This window comes from Equus quagga, chromosome 5 (assembly GCF_021613505.1).
Source record: "Equus quagga isolate Etosha38 chromosome 5, UCLA_HA_Equagga_1.0, whole genome shotgun sequence".
In the NCBI taxonomy this organism is placed as follows: Eukaryota; Metazoa; Chordata; class Mammalia; order Perissodactyla; family Equidae; genus Equus; species Equus quagga.
This window is the reverse complement of record NC_060271.1, coordinates 108,907,459-108,932,044: the sequence shown is the minus strand read 5'-3', so window position 1 is coordinate 108,932,044 and position 24,586 is coordinate 108,907,459. Positions and strand designations below refer to the sequence as shown.

The 24,586-nt window shown below is 34.5% G+C and overlaps 1 protein-coding gene across 2 annotated transcripts in view; it reads right to left on the bottom strand.

Moving 5' to 3' along the window:
* STRN (striatin) overlaps nucleotides 1-24,586 on the bottom strand; it is a 101,447-nt gene that overhangs the window by 30,170 nt on the left and 46,691 nt on the right. The window contains exons 4-10 of one of the 2 annotated variants that reach the window (XM_046661222.1): nucleotides 19,234-19,312; nucleotides 16,526-16,693; nucleotides 14,429-14,564; nucleotides 9,669-9,804; nucleotides 5,845-5,955; nucleotides 3,320-3,406; nucleotides 2,728-2,871 (exon numbers count right to left, since the gene is read on the bottom strand). In XM_046661222.1, the coding sequence (XP_046517178.1) occupies nucleotides 2,728-2,871; nucleotides 3,320-3,406; nucleotides 5,845-5,955; nucleotides 9,669-9,804; nucleotides 14,429-14,564; nucleotides 16,526-16,693; nucleotides 19,234-19,312 (861 nt within the window). The remainder of the gene's footprint in view (nucleotides 1-2,727; nucleotides 2,872-3,319; nucleotides 3,407-5,844; nucleotides 5,956-9,668; nucleotides 9,805-14,428; nucleotides 14,565-16,525; nucleotides 16,694-19,233; nucleotides 19,313-24,586) is intronic. The other variant, XM_046661223.1, reaches the window with a different exon arrangement.

The following is a 24,586-nucleotide window of genomic DNA, read 5'->3' as shown; positions in this document are numbered from 1 at the left end:
CAGACCACGCTGAGGCAGCGTCCCACATACCACAACTAGAAGAACCCACAACGAGAAATACACAACTATGTACTGGGGGGCTTTGGGGAGAAAAAGGAAAAAATAAAATCTTAAAAAAAAAAAAAGAAAGAATGGAAAAAACATTCTTTAAAAAAAAAAAAAATAGTAGCGACAGAAACTCTACTTAAAATCCTTCTAAGAACAAAGGCGAGTATAAATGAAGTAAGACATTTTCAAACCACCATACAATAAAGCAGCGAGAATGAAAATGGGTTTTACCCCACCAAACCACAGATCCTCTAAGGGGTGGAGCAACTCTAAACATTTACTAAGGAAGAGTGGGGATTGTTTCAGTTAGGACAACAATTTTCATACCAAAATTTCAACCAAATGATTCACATGAGACTAGGAGGCTAGGTCTTCAGCCAGGTGTTTATTTTGCTTTCATTTCTAGTATTTCCAGATAACTTTGCTCAGGTGTGAAATAAAAACGACTCTTGGAAAACAGACTAAGATTCATGGGATTTTGCCCATATACATGTTTGTGCTAATTTAACTAACGCTCTAGAAATGGCAAAATTAAACGTGAAAACAAAGGAAAGCAACAACTACTTACACAAATCAACACACCAGCGGCTAAGCCAGCCCTTGAGGGTCAAAGACAGAGAACAACAATGGGCACAACTGTCATTTGATTGCTAAGATTCCTCAGAATTTAAGACTCCAGGTCACATTTCTATCCAGTAACTAAACGCTACTAGCTCTAATCAGCTTTTACAAAATTACTTAACTGTGCCTCTTAAGTGTGGCACTATCTTATAAATTATTAAAATAAAAATAAGGTAATAAATGTATACAGCACGCACAGGCTACGGAAGCTTTTTATGAAACTAGATTAGAGACCAAGAACCAGGAGTCACAGGCAATTAAATACACAATATATTTCCAAAGTGCTTTTTCTATTTCTGAAAACCCTGAACTGAGGGGGAAGGCTTAGGACTAATGTTACAGACAGTGTAAGTTAGACATTCAATGCTTCCATTTTAGGTTCTTAAATATTTTTCTTCTATCAAGGCCACTTCCTGTGGCTTATATAATGCTTTTCTACATTTGTCATTTAGTAAATAGTACATATTCTGCCTCTATTATTAGAATTCTGAAAGATGAAATTTCTGATAAAACTCTTTTGGAGTTATTAGAGTAAAAGAAAAACTAACTCTTCTTATCTAGACCTCATCTTAGAATGAAACTGATTAAAATTCTCATACCTATAGTGTCATCTGAATGAATCTCCTAGTGAACAACAAACATACCTATTGAGGCCCATGACTTTACATTTTTAATTCAAAAACATCTAGCATGTAAAGGTGTAATGTGTGAGTCTTCATTATTTAACGTGTGTAACAAACTCCAAGTATACTATAATTAACTCTAACTAATAACTAATCATGTAACAGCCGAAAATTTCACTGAAGTAGTCGTCCAGGGGCTGGCTCAGTGGCATGGTGGTTAAATTCACGCACTCCTCTTTAGAAGCCCAGGGTTTACGGGTTTGGATCCCAGGCGTGGACCTGCATACCACTTGTCAAGCCATGCTGTGGTGGTGTCCCACATACAAAAATAGAGGAGGATTGGCACAGATGTTAGCTCAGGGACAATCTTCCTCACCAAAAAAAGAAAAGAAAAAGTACTCCAGCCATAAAAATCTATCCATCAAGATCCTACCAGTTTATGTCTCTCTAAAATGTAACTGAATTTAAAAACCAAGAACATATGATTTTTCTGTTGCTCTTTTCCAGGTTGTTTTGTTCACCAAACAATAGTCTGAAGAGGCATATCCATTGCAAATAATTACAGTATTTAAATTCAAGGCAATTTTTAAAAGTATAGTTTGAAAAATACTCAATCATTAAGATTACTTTTATGTCATACTGGATTTTCAGCTAATGTAAATGCATTTTAAAATCAATTTCCACATATACGCATTTTATACATTTATAAAGAGATAAATCAGAACTTGCGTCTAAAAGACAGAAAGAACTGTTTTCATATACCACAAGATTGTACTGTAAAAAACTGGGAACGACCTAAATATCTAAAATGGGGGTGGTTAAGTATTCAGTTTAAAACATAATATGTCATCTTAAAATCTTAACTATGAAAATTATTTTTATGATTTTGTGTTAAGTAAATAAAACAAAACAGAATTATTCTACACTGTGACCATAACTTTGTAAAAAGTATATACATATAGATAAGGACTAAAAGGAAACAAGAAAAACAGAAAGCAGAAAACGTGACTAGAATTTTAGGTTCTTTTTTCCCTTTTTCATTTATCAATGATAAACTGCTTAAATATTTGAAAATATTTATGTGAGTCTCAAAGTAAATATTTACTACCCATTTATAGACTTAATTTTCTCATTCTTGCAAGGGTATATACAGGACTACCTACATACACTAAATACATGGCTTCTGCTGAGCTCCGGGATGTTGTAAAATAGAATTTAGAGTTGGTTTTTAAGTTTATGCACCCTATTTCAAGTCCTCAAGATTGAAGCTGGAATCAAACCCCCTTGAATGCAAGAAAGCCTCCATCTGAAGAATACTATGTAGATCAAACATATGTAGAGTACAATTCTTCTCTTAGAGAGACCTTTCGAGTCACTGAATTTAGCTATGTATATCCAAGTGCTTTTTGTGCTCTAGAGTGTCTTAAATACTTGCCTTCATCTGCCCTATTTATTTCATGCTCAGGAAGCCTGGAGCTGCTGGGTCTGGAAGGTGAACCCACAGATGGTTGCAATGAGGGAAGTTCATCAACATCTCTCAAATTAGCAAGCATATCTTGTAGTTTTGACCTATTGGGTCCTAGCCCAAAAAAGGGAGGGAGGGAACAAAAAAGAGGAAACAGAGTTATCCAATTGCATCAAAATGGTGCCATTAAACTTAGTCACATCTGCCAACATTCACCTTTAAAACTACCCTACTATATTAAAGAGTAATGATTTTCCAAGTTTTCAAATTATTTTAAAAGTTTATTATTTCTTGAAAATTGTTTTACATATATTTTAAAAAATAAGCTAATGGAATAACATCACTATTCACATGGAAAAGAATGCTCATGTGCAATCTGGACCATTGAAAGTAATATTATTTTATAATCCTTGTATATTGCTCTAAACACAGACAGTGAAGCTATTAGGTACTGAATTAGACAATATCCCTTTTTGTTTGTTTAAATTGAGTTGCATTCATTGCCTTACACCCTAAAGCTAGGGTTCCCGAGGTGAAGTCTCATGCCCTGCTGATTACTTACCTAATCTTTGATTCTTCATTCTCCCACATCCCTGTTTTGACTGTTTTATATAGGATAGAGGCTGAAACAGATCTTCGGTAGTTTTTCCTGTTATAAGTTTAATTAAGAATGGGAAAATCTTACCCATAGTCCGTTATGGTTTTTTTTCCTATACCAGTAAAAAATACAACTATTTTTAAGCAATTTTAACTAATATCTAGAAATATATTTCAAGATAGTATGATTGGAGTACACAATTTGACTGGAATTATTTCTACTAGATCATATTAAAAAGACTCAAACTTTTCCAATGAGTAAAAATACAATTAAAAGAATATTTATGGTGTTTTATAAACCACCATAAATATATGATACATGATGCTTCATATACCAATTCAAAGTTTTGCTTCAGTTTTGTTTGTTTTTTCTTAAAAGATCAGCACCTGAGGTAACATCTGTGCCAATCTTCTTTTTCTTTTTTCCTTCTTCTCTCCAAAGCCCCCAGTACATCGTTGTATATTCTAGTTCTAGTTCTGCTATGTGGGATGCCGCCTCAGCACGGCTTGATGAGTGGTGCTCATGTCCGCACACAGGATCCGAACCAGTGAAACCCTGGGCTGCCGAAGCGGAGCATGTGAACTTAACCACTTGGCCACGGGGCCGGCCCCCCTAGGTTTGTTTTTATTGTAAGTCTTTCAGTTCTGTTTTATCATGTCTTCACTTCTTCCCAGACTACTATTTTGTCAAGCTAACATGAACTGATGATGATAAACAAAATGTGCTGATCCTCAGTCTACAGTCCCTCTATCTTCAATGAACAACATTAAAACTTCTGCTTAGTCATTTTTCTTCGCCATACTAAAAAACTATGTGCTTTGTGCCTGAATACTGATCATAATTCTCAGATTCAGGAAATCTTGTAGCTTCCATTAGTAGGAATACTGTTCCAGTCAAACGGTGCGGTTCTAGATGTTAAGTGCCAAATTCAAACTATAGTGATGCCTTGATATTTGACAAAAATTGAATAATCAATACAGTAGATAGATGGATACTACATAAGTCCTGGATACCTTTCCAATCAAAAGATCTTTCTTGTAGCATAATGACTTAAAGAAATTTATCAACTTTAAGACAATCTGAAAACTAAAATATTCTCCTTGTTTCTCATGTATGATACACAAACTTTCCTCAAAATTTCAGTTTAACTGGTTTTGTCATGGCTCTGAAAAGCTGTAGCAAATCACATATCATTGTTTAAGATTAAATTTTTTATCAGTATTTTTGGATAAAAGATACAAAATGTCCTTATGTTTTATTATTAATCTTTCTCATTGTGATTTAATTTATATTGAGAAGGCATTAAATGACATCATTTCTCAGTTATGTAATAGTTGCTTCTCTGACAACAACAATGGCCACTGACTTTTTATCCATTCAAGTTAAATACTTGTAAATTCTAAGATATTTTTAATAAAGATTTACATGTTTATCAGTAACTACCAAGTAGTAAAAGAATGGCCTAACAGGAATGACTGGTCTTTATAAGCCTTAGCATCACTATAAGAAAAGAAAAAGAAAAAGAAAAAGCATATCCTTCCAGTCTTTTGCAACTTTTAAATACATCTCACTAAGCTGGATTTTAATCTCACTTTACACTACTTTAATATCCCAAAGGATGAAATTCCTATTGCCGTAAAAGGGAGACTCATGTCCATATTGTCAGTGAGAGTGGAAGCAAAAGGAGGTAGTTTAGCCTTGCTCTCCTAAAAAGGTGTTGAAGACAGTTTTCAGTGATGTTTGAAAGCTTCTGTATTTCCATTTTACCTACTTAACTGGATTCATTGCTAAATTTTATTAATAACTTGCACAATGAGTTATATAGATGATTCACAGGGCTAGAAATTTCATTTTAGTTTCCGTTTCTGATGTGGCACACATTTTACTGAAAATAAAAAAGCTAACTAGTAATATTATTATAAATGAAATTGGCCCAAAATTTTAAATTAGAAAATAAATGCTTTTAAAAGTTGTGTATTTGACTCTGTGCCTTGTTCAACATATAGTGGTGAGAACACATGAACTGTGTATTATGAACACATAGAATATTCAGGGGTAGAAATTAACTTTCTTTCTGTCTCCAAGATGTAGAATTATAAGCAGTAATTTTGGCAGATTGCCAGAGGGTTACACTAGACGAGATTTAAAACTGTCAACAGTGAAAAATCGTTGTTGTAATTAAGTACATATACTTTAAAAAAATCAAATCATCACTATGTTCCATACATAGTCCCACACTCTCAGGAGGCTCTGGATTTACTACTGGGATATATTATGATTCCATAGTCATACATGCATTTTTTTGTTTTTTTAAGTTCATAATCAAATAGCTAACCATTTAATTTCAACCCCTGAGAGCAGATGAAAAGGAAAGAGGTCAGGAGCAGAAAAGAAAAAGAGTAAGTAGTTTTAGGAAAACATTGAAAAAAAAATTGGGGGGATATGAAAGGCAAGATTCATGATTTACAGATACAATGTTTTCCACTTACTCTTCACCCCCTTTTTCCCCTTTCTCTCCTTTTTGTATTGTTCCTTGAGTTTGGTAATTACTCCCTGGTCCACATTCCAAGCTTCAGGCATGAGACACTGGTCTTCCTTTTCTAAACAGAGTGAAACAAATGAAACAGCCTTTTTCAATAAAAAATTGAACTCTCTTAAATCAATTCACTACTATGTCAATGAACCACACAACCATTTTCTGTATAGTATCACTAATTTTAAAAAGTTTTTGCTTATTCATTAGACATACATCACACAAAATATACCATCTAAGAAACGGCGATCAATTCAATTTCCTAGGTAATATTAAATTTCTCTTGAAAGAGACATAGGAAAAAAAAAAAACCCTGGAAGATTTGAGTGACTTTTAGTAAATGAAGCCTCAAAACTCTATAATCAAGAACCCCTCATTTTCATCCCAGTTTCTGAATTCGATTAGGATTGACTCACAAAAAAAATTTCTTATTAATCTATGTAACGAGAGAAGGTTATTATTAAGAGATGGTACAAAATAGTCTTCAATGATCTTTTCACTTCAAAAACTTTATATTTTTGGCATGTGTTCATCAACAAATAATCATTTTTATTTTTCAGGCCTTATAAATAGCACTTGCAAGCTTATCAATCAACCTGAATTCAAAATTTAAAACAATTTAAGTGATGTTATTTTAAAAATTCTTAAAACAGGAAACTGGGCCTCTAATAGAAAAAGAGATTAAATCATTAATTTGTACTATTTCAGGAGAAGAAAATTTAAAAAGTAAATATGTTATATATTTTATTCTCACTATAAAATAATTTACATACTATATAATGTCACATATGAGCTCAGAACTCTCACTTGAACTCAAGACTCATACATCCAACTGCTCACTCTACATTTCCATTAGGAAGTCTAATAACTATCTCAAACGCAACACAAAAAACCAAACTCCCAATCTCCCCCATCCAATTTGTCCCACCCACAGAGTTCCCCATCTTATTTGACGACAGTTCCATACTTCCATTTTCTCAGAACAAAAACTTTCCTTTCTTTCACACACCACATCAAATATTTCAGGAAATACTGTTTTCTCTACCTTCAAAACACATCCAGAATCTAACTACTTCTCAGCACACCCACTACTTCTCTAACCATTCTGTCTTTCGCTAGAATTACTGCAATAGTTGACCCTTCTTCCCTCCAAGTCAATTATCAACAGTAGTTGCCCAGGGTAGTCTATTCTCAACACAGCAGCCAGAATGATGCTTTAAAATTAAAGTTAGATCATGTCACCCTTCTGTTCAAATCCTTCCCATCATTCCCCATCTCACCAGTGTAACAGCCCTATATGATTTGGTCATTTCTTACTACATTCCTCTTAGAATCACTGTGCTCCAGCCACTCTAGCTTCCTTCAATTCCTCAAGCATACCAGGGCCGCTGCTATCTCAGGGCCTTTGCTTTGGCTTTCTTCTTCCTGAGCACTCCTTCCTCAGAAACCATATGGCTAACTCTCTCATCAATTCTCCAAGTCTTTTGCTCAAATGTTACCCTTTCAATGGGGCCTACCACGATCACCCTATTTTAAATTGTAACCTGTCCCCTCCACCCACCCCGAACCGAGCACTCTCTATCCACCTTACTCAGTTCTACTTCTTCTATATTTCCATAGCATTTATCACCTTCTGACACACTATTATCACTTATCACATTTATTGCTTATTGCCTAGATCCTCTCAGTAGACATAGGGACTACAGGGGTAGGGATCTTCACTTAGAAGACTTGGCACATAGAAGGCACTTGATCAGCATTTGTTGAATGATTGGAATAACCTGAAATGAACCAGACTAAACAAGAATCTACTTTTAACAAGGTTCAACCCACAGTTTAAAAAACTACTTATTGGGCCTCTGAATATACTATACACAATTCTTTTAAAAACTCAACATTTTTATAGACCTAACTATAATGTATCAATAGTAGAAATAGTCTATTTTTCCAGAAAGATCTAACAATCAAAAATGTTAATTTTCATCAATCAGGTCTTCATAATAAATTAAACCAAGTGGCTGTTGGATCCTAGAATGCCTTCAGGTTTTCAGAAGTAAAAATTTAGCCTTATTATCATCTTAATGGATAACAAGACGTGTGGTAAAATCTATCTACTTACCAGAAACTAATGAGATTCTTAACCTAAGGATACTCACTCTTTTTTAAGGAGGTGGGGGAGAGATAAAGGAAGCACCTATAATGGTTCAAATGTTCATTTAACTAAACAAGATTTGCAATCTAGTCTTGTGAATTTGCTTAAAAGTTTAATGCTTTGAATTTTAATTATAAAATCCTTAAAACACATAAGGCCAAACTCCTGGTAAAGAAAGCTCCAGGCGACTGAAAGATTCCTTTTACTCATAAACAGAAATACCCAGTACACTTCTAAACAGTGAGCCAGCTCAGATGTGGGAACAGTGACTCATGTTTTCAACAGAAACTTCACAGCAGGTTAGGTTGAAATGTACACACATGTATCATATAATACTCTAGGCCATGACTCACACCTTAAAGCAAAGGAAGTTACACAAAGAACAACGCAGCTGTCTTTGGAGAAAAATGGATCCTAATTACCCTTGCAATAAGATTGGTTATGGGTCTATGGCCATAGCACTCTGAACGCACCCAATCTCATCTGATCTCGGAAGCAAAGCAGGGTCGGGCCTGGTTAGTACTTGGATGGGAGATTGGTTATGAAAAGGTCCAACTATTATTTATGCAGATGTGTGACTCCTCAGAGAAAGACCTCAGTGTAGCACAGTGGATCTAGCTATATTGGCACAAGTGTTCCTTAAAATATCTGAATAACCTGATATATAAGATCAGCAGAGAATAAGACAGAAGTGACTTCCTCTGGTTTCCAAAATTTGTTCTGTTGAAAAAAGTCAATCACTAAGTAGCCATAATATCCTTCAATGACTAAATAATTACCACAAATAATTCTTCAAATATTTGCCACAAAAAAGGAAAAGAAGTGGCATCAGCACCATCAGAGTCCCTGAAAGTAAAGCCCCAAGGAAAATTGAGGGAACTTACTGATTCTCTAACTTTATGTCTTTAAAGTACACAGACTGTAAGCTAAGGGAGTCCTGGAACTCTTCCGCCTCAAGAGAAAATTTTTTCTCATTCTCAATTATCTGTCCCTCTTTCTCTCTTACTCACTCACACACAGAGACACACAACCTGACAGAATTGATCACTTCTGAAGAATTTATCACAACCCTACCATACTGATAGTGACAATTCATTTCCAAACTCCCAGAACGATCTATGCTGTAGAAGTTTTCCCCAAAATACTTGCTTTAACTCCTACTAGATGTTTAAAATATTAAATGTGTTTAGAACAATTTGTACAAAAAAATTCTATGCTTTGTACAAACGGATGAAACCCGACTAGAATGAATAAGTACAATTTTTCAACTTATACTTTCTGCACAGAAGATGCCAGAGATAAGATCTCTAAAATCCTCTATTACATTCTTATACTCAATTTCCACAAAATCTAGATTCACAAGTTCTACTGTCTAGCCAGCAAACAGAGAATATTTTGTATATGAATTCAAATTTTTTTCATAATAAATTGCGTACATTAAAAAGAAGATAAAGTAACTAGTTGTACAACCTTCTTTAATCACACACACACCGTAGATAAAAGGTGACAGTAGTAAAAAGTTCATAAGATGTTCAACATTTCCACAGTGTAAGAGATTCAATTCTGGTAAGACATCAGTTTCTTTTATTTACATAACATCTCTGGTTGGGTCCAACGTGCTTCCTTACCCCAGTCTGTTCCATCGCCTGCACTTCTAGACTCATTTTCTCCTTCCTCTGATGTAACCAAGAAGTCAAACTCCTTTAGAGCTTCTTTTGTATCTCGATCTTCACTGCTATCAGGCAATGCTTTTTTCCTAACAATCTAATGAAAAAACATGCTAAGTTAAAATATTAGGATATATTATGGGATTAATTTAAATAAAGGAAACAGTATCCCTTTACCATTGAATGAGAAAACCCAATTATTGTTTTCTTCAGAAAGTGTATCTCTGTTCTGTTAAATAACTGTAATACCTATCCAATTGAGTGGAAAACACAGATATTTTTAAAATATATACATTATACATTTTAAAGTAGTAATTTAAATTTTGTTCCATCATGGCCTGTTTACTTGTTTTAAATAAACAAATAGAATCATATATTAAAACCACTGAAATATAAGGCATATTTAAATCACAGATAGATGAAAAAAGTCCCTGACATACTGTATTATGAGAACCACAACCAAATCTTCCATTTCCTGGATGCAGTCTGAGCAGTGTGCAGACATTCTAATCTAACCATAGAAAGAAACTCTTCATAAAAAGTTGCCAGAGTGTTTCAGAATATAACCATAAGAAATTTTTAACTCTAACAGATCATTCCCATACAAAACGTAAAATCACAAAACTACAAACTCAGAAATGCATGCCTCAAGACTTAGAAGGTATTCTGTTACAGGAGTAGAAAAAGGTTCCCATTATTATTTCTACTGTCCCAAGCTTGCATCAGTTTTCTCTAATATATTCCAATTTTTCCTAAAATACAGATTTTTTCAATATTTTATTCAATACTTTCAGAGTGAGACGACTTGGATTTAATAGCAAATCTGATAAAGGCTGTTATGTCTCATTTTTATATATTTAGGAATATCTCTGGAATCACAAATTCAGAGGAGGATTAAAATTTAGGCTTAATGCATGCAGAGATGATTTTTAAGATCTATGTGCCAATACTCTTTATGAATTATCTCCTTTTTGGTCACCAGGAGCCCAATGAAATTAGGATGACTGGTTTGCAGCTTCTCTTGATAAAATGGACTCAATATCTCAATTTCTCCAGACCTTAGCTTCTTCACTTCATGCAAAGTGGAAATAGCATAATCTGCTCAAACTTTATCACTGGACTATTGTGAGTGGTTTAAAATTGTAAAGGTTTAACAGACAGACCAATGGAATGGACTAGAGAGTCTAAAAGTAGACTCAGAGATAACAAATACCTGACTTGTGTAGCCCTGTTCTCATGCTCATGACTGATAACACTTATCAATCACAGCACTCTTCATCTAAGGCTAGATACAGCCTCAGAAATCCTTCTCAATGCAGCACTCCAGGAAGACACTATCAAATAGAAGGAAACTAGCACAGTAGATGAAACCTAATCTGCCTTAACTGTCCTAGTATATATAAAAACTGAATAGGAGAAATCACGGATTCTTTAATTATGCTAGAATAATTGGTTTAACTCTTTAGAATATATCCCTAAAATCAAGGAATACTTTTCTGTTTACAGCATTTCGCAATCTATCATCTAGCAAATCTATTAAACAAACAAAAAAAGCAAGATCAGTTTGACAGATTGTGAAGAGAAAATCCATGCTAAAGGTGTATTCTTTTGCAAGTATTCACAAACTACATGCTAATAGCTCTAATTTTCCGTGGACAGCCAGACTAAGGTAGAAAAGAGTCTCTGAGGAGTTATACCAACAGAAGACACAGACCTTCATAGTTCCACATACAAATGCACTGCCTAATCCACCTGCTTTTACCCTAGTGGCTTAATCCCTCCCTGACCCTGATGGGACAAGCAGATATAATTCAAAGGGGCCATCACCAACATTTTGTAGATAGAAATCCCTGTTATCAATGCCTGACAAAAAGGGCAGGGAAAATACTGAAGAAGCATCTAGGATCTTAAACTGAAAGCCAGAATGTATTATCAACATTAGTTATTATTGAATATGGTATCAAGTCACAAAACTAACTTCATGGAAAAAACATGTTTCTAAGTCCCATCTCCTCTCTACAACCTTGCAAAGAATGAAGATGAATGGCAAGTTGCAGATCACTGTCTATCAAATACCACATGTAAGTAAATAAACTTACCACATGTAAGTAAACAGAAGAAAAGTAAACTGTGGTTACCAAGGGAGAGTAGGATTAGTAAAGGGAAAGGAGTGGAGTTTGTTGTAATAATCACTTATTATTTTTCTTCCTTACATCTAAGGTTCCACTACACTCCTACCTTCAATGAGCTTATGAATCAACTTAAGAAATTAAGGCAAATACAAAATAGTTATGGGTTGCACAGGGTGGCAAGAAGATTAGAAAAAAAGATAAAATGTCACTTCAAAAATCATTAGAAGAAGCATAACACAAACAGGGATGGGATTTTTCATACTGTGACTAAAACAATAGTTAATGATTCTTAATCCCATTACTTTTTCCTCTTAAAGTGTCTGAATGTGGACAGCAAATGTTGCTGCTGAAGTTATTCTTTACACAGTTTGAAAATGATCACTTTTTTATATGCATTATAATTTTAAGATCATTATTACACTTGAATAATACAAAGATGAGAATGCTGATAGTGATGGTAAAGAAAAATACAGTGAAGAGGTTGACCTTATATAGGGTATATAGATGTATAAGGGATCATGAGGAAAGAGAAGGAGATGGGAAGGAGGAAGATGATCCAGAATGTAATCCAAAGAACCATCAAACTCCAGTAGAGGGCAAAAAGCAAGAAAGGAGAACAAACACACGTGGCTTTTGAAGACATCACACTATATAATAGCCTAAACACAACCAACAGCTACTAAAGAGCCTTATGTTTCTGTACTTTCTTAGTTGAATCTATTAAACTATTTTGAATAAATAAATAACATTTTAAAAAATCTGTTCATTCTACTAAACATTTTAATAGAATAATTTCTGGCCACTCTCTCTCTATATATAGCATTGCAAGAAATCTTCTAAGTAATGCTTATTCACTGTTAAGTACAGTTAGATTTTTAAAGTCCTTTTGGCAGATAGCTATTAGATTGCAGCTGTGAAAACTAATGTAATATACCATAAAAATTAGCAAAACTGTAACAAAGAAACCAATTATTTGTTTAGAAATATTTTTTCCTGAAAAACTAAAAGTTTTTGAGTCCAAGTGTTTGAGGAGGGTTAAGTAAGTTTACATTAGCTGTGCCTTCATTGCTTGGTCACAGAATTGCTATGATCGTCACTAAATGAAAGACAGAATATTTGTAAATTTGATTACGTAAAAAGAAACTAGTGTATGGTTAGGAATTTCTAGTAAAACCATACTTAACAGTTACAATAATCAGCTTATCGATTTTTTAATACTTAAATTGATATAATGACTAATAAAGAATCTTAAAGCATCATAATTAATTATTATTTACCACTGACCTATGAATAAAGTATTTTGATGGGAAAATAATATCTCAATGCAATCATCCCATAGAAATCACAAGATAGCACAAAATTTCCAAATGATTAGGACAGAGAAAAGGTATCACACAAGTTTAGCCATTTTCTTTCACTACAGTAAATTAAAACACACACTATTACTATTTGTTTGGATTAAAAAAATGGGGCTAACTACTTGAAGTTCAAATAACATCCATGGCAGGGCTGTTATCAGCAGAATACTACTGAACAGTGGCTGAGGGAAACAATAATCTGGAAGTAATAATTTGAGAGTCTCTGCTGGAAGCAGATGGCATAAAGAACAGAGAAGTTCCTCTTAGAGAGTACTTTATAATTAAACATCATTTTCGTATATAGTGTCTCATTTATTCCTCATAAAATCCTCTGGGAATAAGATGGGTATTTATTACCATCTAAAAAACTAAGCCTGAAGGATTCAGAAGCACAGCTTGTTAGGGGCAGAACTGGGACTCAAACCCAAGGCTTTTGACTCTGGGTCCAATCTGCTTTATATTACCTACTTTCCTCCTTCCTCTTCCTAAGTAAACATGAAAGAAGAAATCTGAACTTTGTTTTCTAGCTTTTCCTAGACAAAGCAAAGTATGCCCTCATCTCTTACTTTAAAAAAGGAGGAGGAGGAGGAAGAAGGAAAAAGAGAGAGAGGATAAGAGGGGAAAAAGTAGGGAAAAAGGAAAGAGAGGAGAGGGGACAAAAAGGAGAGGGAAGAAGGGAAGAAGAGGGAAAAGAAGCAATTTAGACATAACTCTTATTTCAGGAAACTACCATGGGAAAGTCAATAAACTTAAGAAGATCTAAACAAAACTACAGAAGAACCCTAACCAAGTCAGAAGAAATGGAAGAGTGCTGAAAGGTTGGAAAACCTGTCTACCAAAGCAATGTGACAAGAGAAACAAAAACTGCATCAAGTAGAGTTGATGCCAGTCGCCATCAGGCACCATAACGGGTATGTCAGTTCTATTGTCTTACAGCAACCAATGACACTGTGCTGTTACAACCCACGACATTTACCATATTCACCAGCTCTACAGAAATGTTGAAATGTCTAATGAATTAACCAAAAGCCAAAGAGTGAGGACCTTTAAGAGAAAGCTGATATACTAAAAATATTCTTGAATCTGAAATCAATACTAACAACTCTTTTAGATTAAATTTCCCAAAAGTAATGAGAAAAAAAGTTATGGTTTTAGGTTGACGGATATAGATTATTTTTAAAGTACGAATAATGGTCCCTAAAAATGTTTATATCTGAGTCATCCAACTCACTGTTGAAGTATCAATGATGCTTTTCTCTCTTCCATCAATGTCATCATCTTCATCTTCATCACTGAAATCTGCAGCTGCACTTTCAAGAAATTTGAAATTATCCAGCACTGAGGCAGAATCTGTTAACTCGGATTTTCTGGTTTAAAACATTTACATATTGCTCAGTTAATTTTTTAAACTCAATATAAGAATTAAGCCATGATATGTTGCACTAACTTCTGTTGATATTGTAATTATGATCTCCCAAACCATATTATGATCTACATTGACTCTTATCCATTACTTGTCCATGGAAAAGCAATATAGGAAGTTAGGTTAGTCTTTTAAAAGTACTTTGCAATCATGTATATTTAGATTAACGATAATCTAACGTAAAGAACTCCCCTTCCTGATTCAGTATTATTTTAATCCTTAAGACAACCTTAATTTCTTTTTTATTCTTTATTTTTATTTTTAAATATTTTTATTTTATTATTTTTATATCTTATTTTAGTTTCTTTTTAAAAATATTTTTCTCATTAGCTGTGCCTCTATTTTTCTCTATTCTTTCCCTCTCTGCAACTCTTCCTCTGACATGTAAGTTTCCGTAACTAAGAAAATAACTAGTAAATATTCATTTTTCTCTGATGCAATCTTATATTTCTGAACAGCTAAAGAACTGAAAAAAGCAAATGAAGTTACCAAAAACAATATATTAGTCAAATTAATATTAGCACAAAACTTGATCCTATTGGTGAGTAAACCATTAACCTTTTGGAAATGACTGACTTTTCAAATGTATAAGATGTGAATGTAGTTCCCTCAAAATAAATTTAGTAAAGAATTTCCTAATGGCCAGAATAGGATGATTTCTCTCTGGTTCACTAGAAAATGTTTTAGATAAGAAGGCATTTTCCTGAAAAAAATTAACCACAACTATGGACAAAATTTCCAAAACAGATAAATCTTAAATTTCAAATCTGCTGTGAGCTATGTTTTTGTTTTTTTTCCACCCTATTCTCCATCTCTACATAGATCAGAGATTCAGAATAATACCCTTGTCAGTTTCAAAAGACAGGCCAAGGCCCAAACACAAGACAACTAGAGTGGTCTTTTCTAAATGTCTTATTACGACTTAAATTAACCCTTTAGGTAAAAATATAACCAGGAATAATGCCTCCATTGTGTATGTCTACACACAGAAACAATCTACATCTTATATTTATAAAAACAAGTTAATGTAGTCTTAATTATTAATGAATACATTTAAGAAGGCTCCAATGATATTTGTTTATAAAGTCATATTTTTGAACCTTTACCTAAATCCCATAATTTTAGCTTATGTTCTAAATAATAGAAACTATGTTCTCACTAGAAAATGTATAGAGTTCAATTAAAACCACTCTTTTAGCCTAAATATGCATTAAAAGAAAGCAACATCCTATTTAGACTTTCATTGACTCTTGGCTTTTTATTTAAGAATCATGCCAAATTTTTTTTCAATAAAGAATCTCCTCATTTAACTGTTCATGCTCATTTAAAGCAGAATTACATATAATTGTATGATACATTATCCAAAGGCAAAACAAAGTATTTCAAACAGCTACTGAATTTTTCACTTGATCTATCAATTAAAAATACATGCTTAAAATAGTTATTATCCACAGGAAAGATGAGTAAACCATTATTAGATAACAAAAGAGGCTAAAAAAGGTTTACTTCTAAAGAATTTGAAGTATTCATATGATTTCTCGGTCACCAGGAATGAAATTTCATTCTTACAGATTTGAACTGAATTTCCAAATACGATCTTTTATGAAGTTCTAATAGTAAGTGCCTGACCTTCAAGATATTAAAATCTACATTAAATCCATAAATTCCAAGCAAATAAAAATATCTTAAATAAAAATATTCTTAAAATAATCATAAATGATAACTCTAACTCCTATGTGTTATCTTCTACCAAATGAAATTTTAAATTTTACTAAACTTTATTATAATTAAATTATTTCCGTAGCAATATCTAAAAGTGTAAGTATCACAAGTATCACCTAAAACCAAAAACATTTAATAAGAACTAAAGTTACAGCTACAGCACTTTCCAGACAAAATACTTACCCAATCATTGCTGTCTCTTTAACTTCAGCCTCTGTGCCATTTATAACTGAGTCCTGATTTTTGTCATCTTCCCTGTCAGTGACATCACTTGGAAAGCCCAACAAAGCTCGCACTCGTTTAGACTTCACATCTAGAATAGTATCTGTGTAACCCACCTCCTGCAGATACCTGTGTGTGAAGAGGATCTTTACAATTCAGTCACACTGAAATCAGTATTCTATAACTTAATATGTAAATCAAAGTATTTCTTTAAATTCACTGCCTGCATAAGACTTCACACTACAGTACTATGCTACTAAGACTTGCTAATAAATACTCTTCCAGCTGCAGATGGAGCTGTCTCTTGCAGTACCAGCCTCTACGGTCACGGAGAAAAATCAAAGAACTATACAATACACCATTCACTAAACTTATCATAAGAAGAAGCTGTTCCTTAATATACCTAATAGCACATTCTTTCTTCTAGGCAGAGTTGGAGTAAACTCACTCTTAGATTCTACTGAATTACTACTTTATAATAGTAATTATTATAACTAATAGTCTTTTTACATATCTGATGTAAAGTGTCATTGATCAACTGTTTGAGACTTAGAATGTTTCTAGCATATATATAGTTTCCTCCATGACGTACAAGAAGATGTATGTTCCAAAGGGTCATGTTTACAGAAGAAAAGCTTGTATCTTGAGACAACTCTAAAAATAGACCACAATTCAACTGTGGGATGTGGGGGGGATGGGTGCACAGGGTGCAGGGGTTGTAGAGAGTCAGCAGCACAGAAAACAGAGGAAAGCCTTCGTATTGAGAGTTGGACCTGGTTCTAAAGCCCATTTCTGCCATTTTCTTCCTAACTTTAATTCTCTCAAACTTCAGTTTTCTTTCCCCTAAAAGAGACACACCTAGTACAGTGCCTGGCATATGGAAGGTACTCAATATCTATTAACAACAAAGATGACCAAAAAAGACCAAAAGTAGTGGCAGGAACATGAAAAAAGCCAAATGTCATTAATAATATCATTAATAAACATGATAGACAAATGTTAGGCATTAACTTAAAAGTAAGCATCAAGACTATGAGATGAAAGAGAAAACAAAGATGGACAAGATGACGAGTCTAAGGTCAGTTTATTTCAAGATCTCGTATTAATAGCTATTATAGCTCAGCAGTATCTCACAAAGACAGAAACCAAAATGGAAAAACCGCATCCTATCAAATCAAGATACTCATTTTCTTTTTTTTTTTTTTTTTGAGGAAAATTAGCCCTGAGCTAACTACTGCCAGTCCTCCTCTTTTTGCTGAGGAAGCCTGGCCCTGAGCTAACATCTGTGCCCATCTTCCTCTATTTTATATGAGGGGCACCGACCACAGCATGGCAGGCCAAGTGGTGCCATGTTCACACCCAGGATCCGAAAGGGCGAACCCCAGGCCGCCGAGAAGCGGAACATGTGCACTTCACTGCTGCGCCACCAGGCTGGCCCCAAGATACTCATTTTCAATTCTATCCAATATTTTAAGTTTTGATTAGAATTTGGATAATAAATTTATAACTTTCTTTAATCAGTTGTTCTTGCAAACTAATACAAAGGTGTTATGTTTTTCTACTTTTAACAAATAATATTTGATACCTCACTTTGGCAACAAAATCACATGACAACTGCTTCAAAAACTGCCTTCACTAAATAGTTACTCCCTCATTCATTGATGAAATGTCATCTTTACTTTGAGGGGCAGATTATGAGTCTTCTAAAGTTTCTGAAAATATCTCTTGGATTGCTATGATAACCACTTCTCATAAAAAAAAATCAGCATTTTCAGAACACTTATTTATTTATAAAAGAAAAATGCATAAATTATATTTAAGACCAAAGTGAGGGCACTAATGAAAACTCACTTATTAAACGTTAGTGAAGTCTCATTTTCTTCTAACTTTGAGGAGATAAAAAATAGATATGAGGAGATATTTAAATATTTTCTTCCCGTTGTCAAAAGGAATGGCAGGTAAGCAGCCACTCTGGAAACCATAGGTTTAGACTATTCACAAGCAAACCCAAAAGTCCAAAATAGGTAGTAAATTTCATTTTACTGAGGCACTTATCTGAATACAAGTTTCAAACGTGATGCGCACGGAGCAGGCACTGAGCTGGTGAGTGGGTATCACCCACCGCCTGACATGGAAACCTCAACCCAGCTTTGTTCCCTCTTTACAGTCTCAAATGCACTTAGAGGAGGAAGTCTAGGTTAGCGCAATATTTGTACATTTGGGAAATTTTAGTTCTTCAATCTACTTAAAATAGCTTAAAAACATAACAAAATTACATGTAAATATTGATTAGACATATTAAAGCATATGTATATTCATGTACAAAAGATGCAAAGAAAAGAGTAACTTTAAGGGTGTAAAATTCTTTAAACTATAAATTTAAGTGTATAATGAAACTTAGAAGCTTAAAATTGTACCCTTTTTGATGAAGCTAAAATTATGGAAAGAGAATTTATTCTTGATAATTCTTATTAATATTTAATGAAAAATAAATTCCACCACAGGCGAAAGAGGATTTAATATGAAAAAGGAACAGTAATTCAATTAAGCTTTTTCACAGCAACAGTATAATAATGAGATAAAATTATTCTATTGAATTGAAAATACAAAATAAAAATAATCTCATTAAAATATGCTTCTCCCCTTTAGTTTGACCATGGCATACTTACTGTCTGAGTAGTTGTCGACCTTGTTTCCACATTAACTGACTATTTTGTTGTGGCTGCATCTCTGTTTCATTACCTTCATCTGGAAAACATTAAGTCATAAAATTGACTTGTTACATACATTAGAGGGCATCTTGATTTATGAAAAATGTCCAATAAAAATTTATAAGATTAAGAAAATGTAGGGGGCAGCCCCATGTCTGAGTGGTTAAGTCCGCACAATCTGCTTTGGTGGCCCAGGGTTTCACCGGTTCAGATCCTGGGCATGCACATGGCACCGCTCATCAAACCATGCTGAGGTGGCATCCCACATGCCACAACTAGAAGAACCCACAACTAAAAAATATACAACTATGTTATCAGGGGGCTTTGGGGAGAAAAAGGAAAAAATTTTAAAAATTAAAAAAAAAGAAAAGAAAATGTAAAACTGCACTGTAAGGTATACCTTGTTTTAGGACAAGGTAAAATCTGTTTTTAAGTCTAATTTCCATAACAAAACTCTAATATAAATTCCTTATTGCTACTGGATCCCACTGACAGTAGCAGAACTAAAATAAAGACACTTCCCCAATGTTTAGGTAGTCGGAGAATTTTCCTCCACGACAAAGACCTGTCCAAATCAAGTCACACACCAAGAGCCCAAAGTACTATGAAGCATCACATCAGAATTAGAACAAAATAACCAAGAATGATGGTAAAAAAAAAAAAAAACAAAATAGAAAAAAAAAAAAGCCAGTTTGGTAAAGAGTAGATAAATACGATAATCTGAACTCAAATCTATTTCCTTTATCAGTTATTAAATGAAAATCTCATGTATCCTTGTTAAGACATTCTTTGAATGAAAACCTCTAAGCCTTGTAAATCTTAAATTCATCATTTGGTAGAAGCTGAAACCTTTCAAGAAGGTGGTAAAATAAAAAACGCCTTCTCTATGATAAGTCTGGACTAAAGAATTTCCACACTACACTATGGCTCAACTTTAAAAATACAAAAAAGTTCACACTTTCCATCAGCCCTTATCAAACTGTAAGAAACTGCGATCTTTATAGTTTACAGTGTCAAGTGGAGATATGAGAGAGACTGGGGAAAATTTGTTTTATGATATTTAAGCATTTACTGTATTCTAGATGCTGTGTTAAAAACATACACATTATCCCTGTTAATCTTTACAACCTCAAAAGATAGGTGTTATTTTTTTTTTAGACAGGGCTGATAGCTTTTTTCCCCCCAAAGTATGCACTTTTTTTTTTTTGGGTGAGGAAGATTGGCCTGAGCCATCTGGCAATCTGTTGCCAATCTTCCTCTTTTTTTTCCCCCCCAAAGCCCCAGTACATAGCTGTATATCCTAGTTGTAGGTCATTCTACTTCTTCTATGTGGGAGGCTGCCACAGCATGGCTTGATGAATGGTGCATAGGTCTGCACCCACGAGCTAAACTGGCAAACCCTGGGCCGCTGAATTGGAGTGCGTGAACTCAACCATTTGGCCACGGGGCTGGCGCCAAGATAGGTGTTATTACCATCCCCATTTTAAAGATGAGAAAGATGAGTTTTACAGGGTAATTGTAAGTTTTCTAAGTTAGCAATACAGTTGTAAATGTTCAAATCACGTCTGTTTGACTTCACAGCTCATCTATTTTCCTCCACATGCTATCACTGCAATGAGGAGAAATCAGAGAAATATACAAATAAAAATAAGAATTAGATTTTGCATGTTCATTTTTCTCCTAAAATAACTAGGCCAAGCTCTGTGACATACCAAAGAAACAGCAGTAGAGTTGATGGGGGGAAAGAAGGGTTTTTAAGTTAACTCAAAAAGGATGACTACTTTGGGACGACTTCAAAGAGGATATACTTTAAAAAAAACAAGGTAAAAACAGTATCCCAATACTAAGGAAAAACAATACATTTTGTTTCCACTGACCCACAAATTCAGGAATTGTGTATATAACGTAGTATGTTCCAATATATCCCGTTCTCAAGTCAAGTGAGTAACCTTTACTTGGCAAGAAAGAACATTACACTGGCATTTCAAAATACAAAAAATTTTAGATGTGAAAGAACTTTTGAGGCCATCTAATTTCCCATCAAAATATGCCTAAATCCTTTCTATATCATCCTCAGATATACTCAACTGCCTTTGCCTACTTTGGCAGCTAGTGATGTCACCAAAGTACAGTACATCCATTCAATGGAATACTACTCAACAAGGAATGAACTACTGATACACACCAACATGTGTACATCTTCAATGCATTATGTTAAGTGAGAGAAGCTAGAATCAAAAGGCTACATTCTGTATAATTCTGGAATTCATATGACTTTCTGGAAAAGGCACACCATCAGAACAGAAAAGAGATTAGTGGTTGCCAGGGGATTAGACTGGGGAGGGAAGGACTGACTGCAAAGGGAAGTAGTAACAAGACTCTGTGCGTCTGTGAAAACACTAAAAAGGTGAATTTTAGTGTATGTAAATTATACCTTAATAAAAAACGTTAAGCCAAATCAAGCAAGAGTGCATCCTCACCCTCTTAAAAAAAAAAAAAGTGTATTCTTATACAGGGATAAAATCTGACTCCTTGGGTAACATCTGACTTTAAAAAAAGCCTGAGGTTAAAAAAGAAAAGAGCTGTTGCACATGTTAACTTGATTTTCCCCACACTTCCTTATCCAGGCTAAAGGCACAGTGAGTAGTTATCAACTATCAGATTCATTCTTACCTTATCAAGTTCAAAAAGTGACATTATACAAAAGTCAGAATTTTAAAGTGGATAAAAGCTGAATTTCTTGGTAATATTAAAAGTATTTGACTGGCACTTCCAGTCAAGTTGAAATAATAGGGACCCAATTTATCCTCCTGCTTGAAACAGCTATAAAACAAAAATAACAAAACAAAAACAAAAACAAAGCAGATGATAGAACAGTTAAGACACTGGGCATCAGGCAACAGAGGACAGTGATCCTTGAGAGGAGAGATGCGAACAGGTGAGCCCTGTGACCGTTCCAGCTTACTGCCAAAGGAATGATGAGCACCAGAAATATATACTTTTTATATTATTTAAATCTCTTTAAAAGAGAATTAACTGTTGAAACAAAAATAACGTAGTGTATGGTTTGTAATATACATAGAAGTAAAATATATGAAAACAACTACACAAAGACAGAGAGGAGAGACGGAAGTACACTGTTTAAAGTTCTCATGCTATACATGAAGTGGTATCTGTCACTTAAAGACAGACTGTAATAAGTTAAAAATGTACAAGCACTAAAATAACAAAGAGTTATAGCTAATAAGTCAGCAAAACAGATAAAAATGGAATCATAAGAAACACTAGATTAATCCAAAAGAAACCTGAAAAAGGAAAAGTACAGATTGAACAAATAGAAAACAAATAGCAAAGGTAAGTAGCTCTAATCATATCAATAATCACATTAAAAATAAATGCTAGCCTACACATCTCAATTAAAAGGCAGAAGTCATTTTGCATAAAAAATTCTATTTTTAATAAGTATCTGGCTTCTAATATTAAACAGGACAAACTCAAATATGGAAGATAAACAGATTTTAACATAACTCGAATTAATATCCTCTTAAAGCAGAAATGTGAAAGTTTGGAAGTGGAACAAAACAGAAAAAAAAGTCAAAGGGAAAACTAGTTTTTTGTGAAAAATGTTCCAGAAACTGTCTGGATTATCAGTTTTAGGAAAAATACAGTAAACAGATAAAAGAACAAAGAATGGAAAAATCCCTGCTTCTTAAGGTTTACCCTATTTGGATACACTACTTTCTACCCTCCCCTAGTCACTGTCCTTATCGCTGTCATCTAGAAATCCCTTGATAATCAGGTTCACATGCTTCCTCTGCAAGCAAACTTTCACATCATCTTGAGTGAAGTTAATATTCATGTGGGTGATCCACTTCAGCCTCTCCACAACCACCACCCTCTGTAGCTGTCATACTTAGATCTTGTCATTATGAAGAACTGTCACAGACGCAAACTCACTCTCTGAGCATATCCTTCCGGCTCAATACTTCCAGTTCCCTAGTTCTTTGATTTAACTGGGACCTTAAATCAGGGGCTGGCAAATTACAGCCTGCAGGTCAAGTCCAGCCTGCCACACTCATTCATTTATGTATTATGGCTGCTTTCATGTTATGAGGGCTGAGTTGAGTAGCTGCAAGAGACAACATGTGGCCTACAAAGCCCAAACATTATTATCTGGCCCTTTATAGGAAAAGTTTGCTCACCTGCTCTACACCATAGCCTATCCCCTTACTTTTAGCCATTAGTCTCTTTTTGTGTTCACTTCCTTCTCTGTCTAGTTTTAGTTCATGGTCTATCACTTCAACCATTCTTTGCTAGCGCTCTCAATTTTCTTGTCTTCTATATAAACTCATGATCACACACCTCAAGTGGACCCTCAGCTTTTCTCAATCCTACTATTTCCTAGTCCTCCCGTTCATTATTTTAAACCTTCTCTACTTTCTTAAACCTGAGGCCCTCTAAGCAGATAAACCCGTCTCATACATAAAGCGATCTCATATTAAATACCCACCACCAAACTGAAGCCCATCACCTAACTTCCTATATTCTCTATTGGTAACAATAAAAGACATGCTCCTCCTGCCATTCTCTAGCTATGTTTAGAAGCCAATCCCTATCACTTCTTCTGATACCTTCCTATTTTGAGCATCTCTGCTCTCTCCCTTGTATTTGCTCCTCCTCTAAGAACACATCACACACACAATCTCACACACACACATCCACACTTCCTTGACCCATGTGTCCTTTCAGCTACGGCCCTCTAATCCTTCTCCTTCACCTTCACAACCTAAGCTTCCTGAAAGTTGACTGCACTTAGTCTTCATTTTCCACTCACATCCATGTATCACCTCTCTCCTAAAACTGCTCACGATAAAGTTCTCAGTGACCTGTTTGTCACTAAATCTTAGAGTCACTCTTCAGCCCTCTGGGTATCAATCAATAGGACTGAAGGGTCCTACCTTCTAGAAAATCCTTCTTCTCTTGGTTTCCTCCTACCATTAAGATAATCCTTATCAGTTTTCTTTTCAGGTTTCTATTCTTCTAACAGTTTTTTAAACGTTGTCATTCCTCAGGGCTCCATTTTAGGTCCTCTCCCATTCTGCATAAGGTCCCTGGGTGAGCTGTTCCACTCCAAGGGCTTTGAGCACCAGCAGTATTATATGCTGATGTCTCTCAAATCTACATATCAAACCCATACGCCCAACTGTCTACCAGCCATCTTATAAATCCAAAAAGTGAAACCACCATTTCTTAAACTTACTTCTGGTGCGGTTTTTTACTAAAAGTATGAGAGTCATCTTTGATTCTCCCT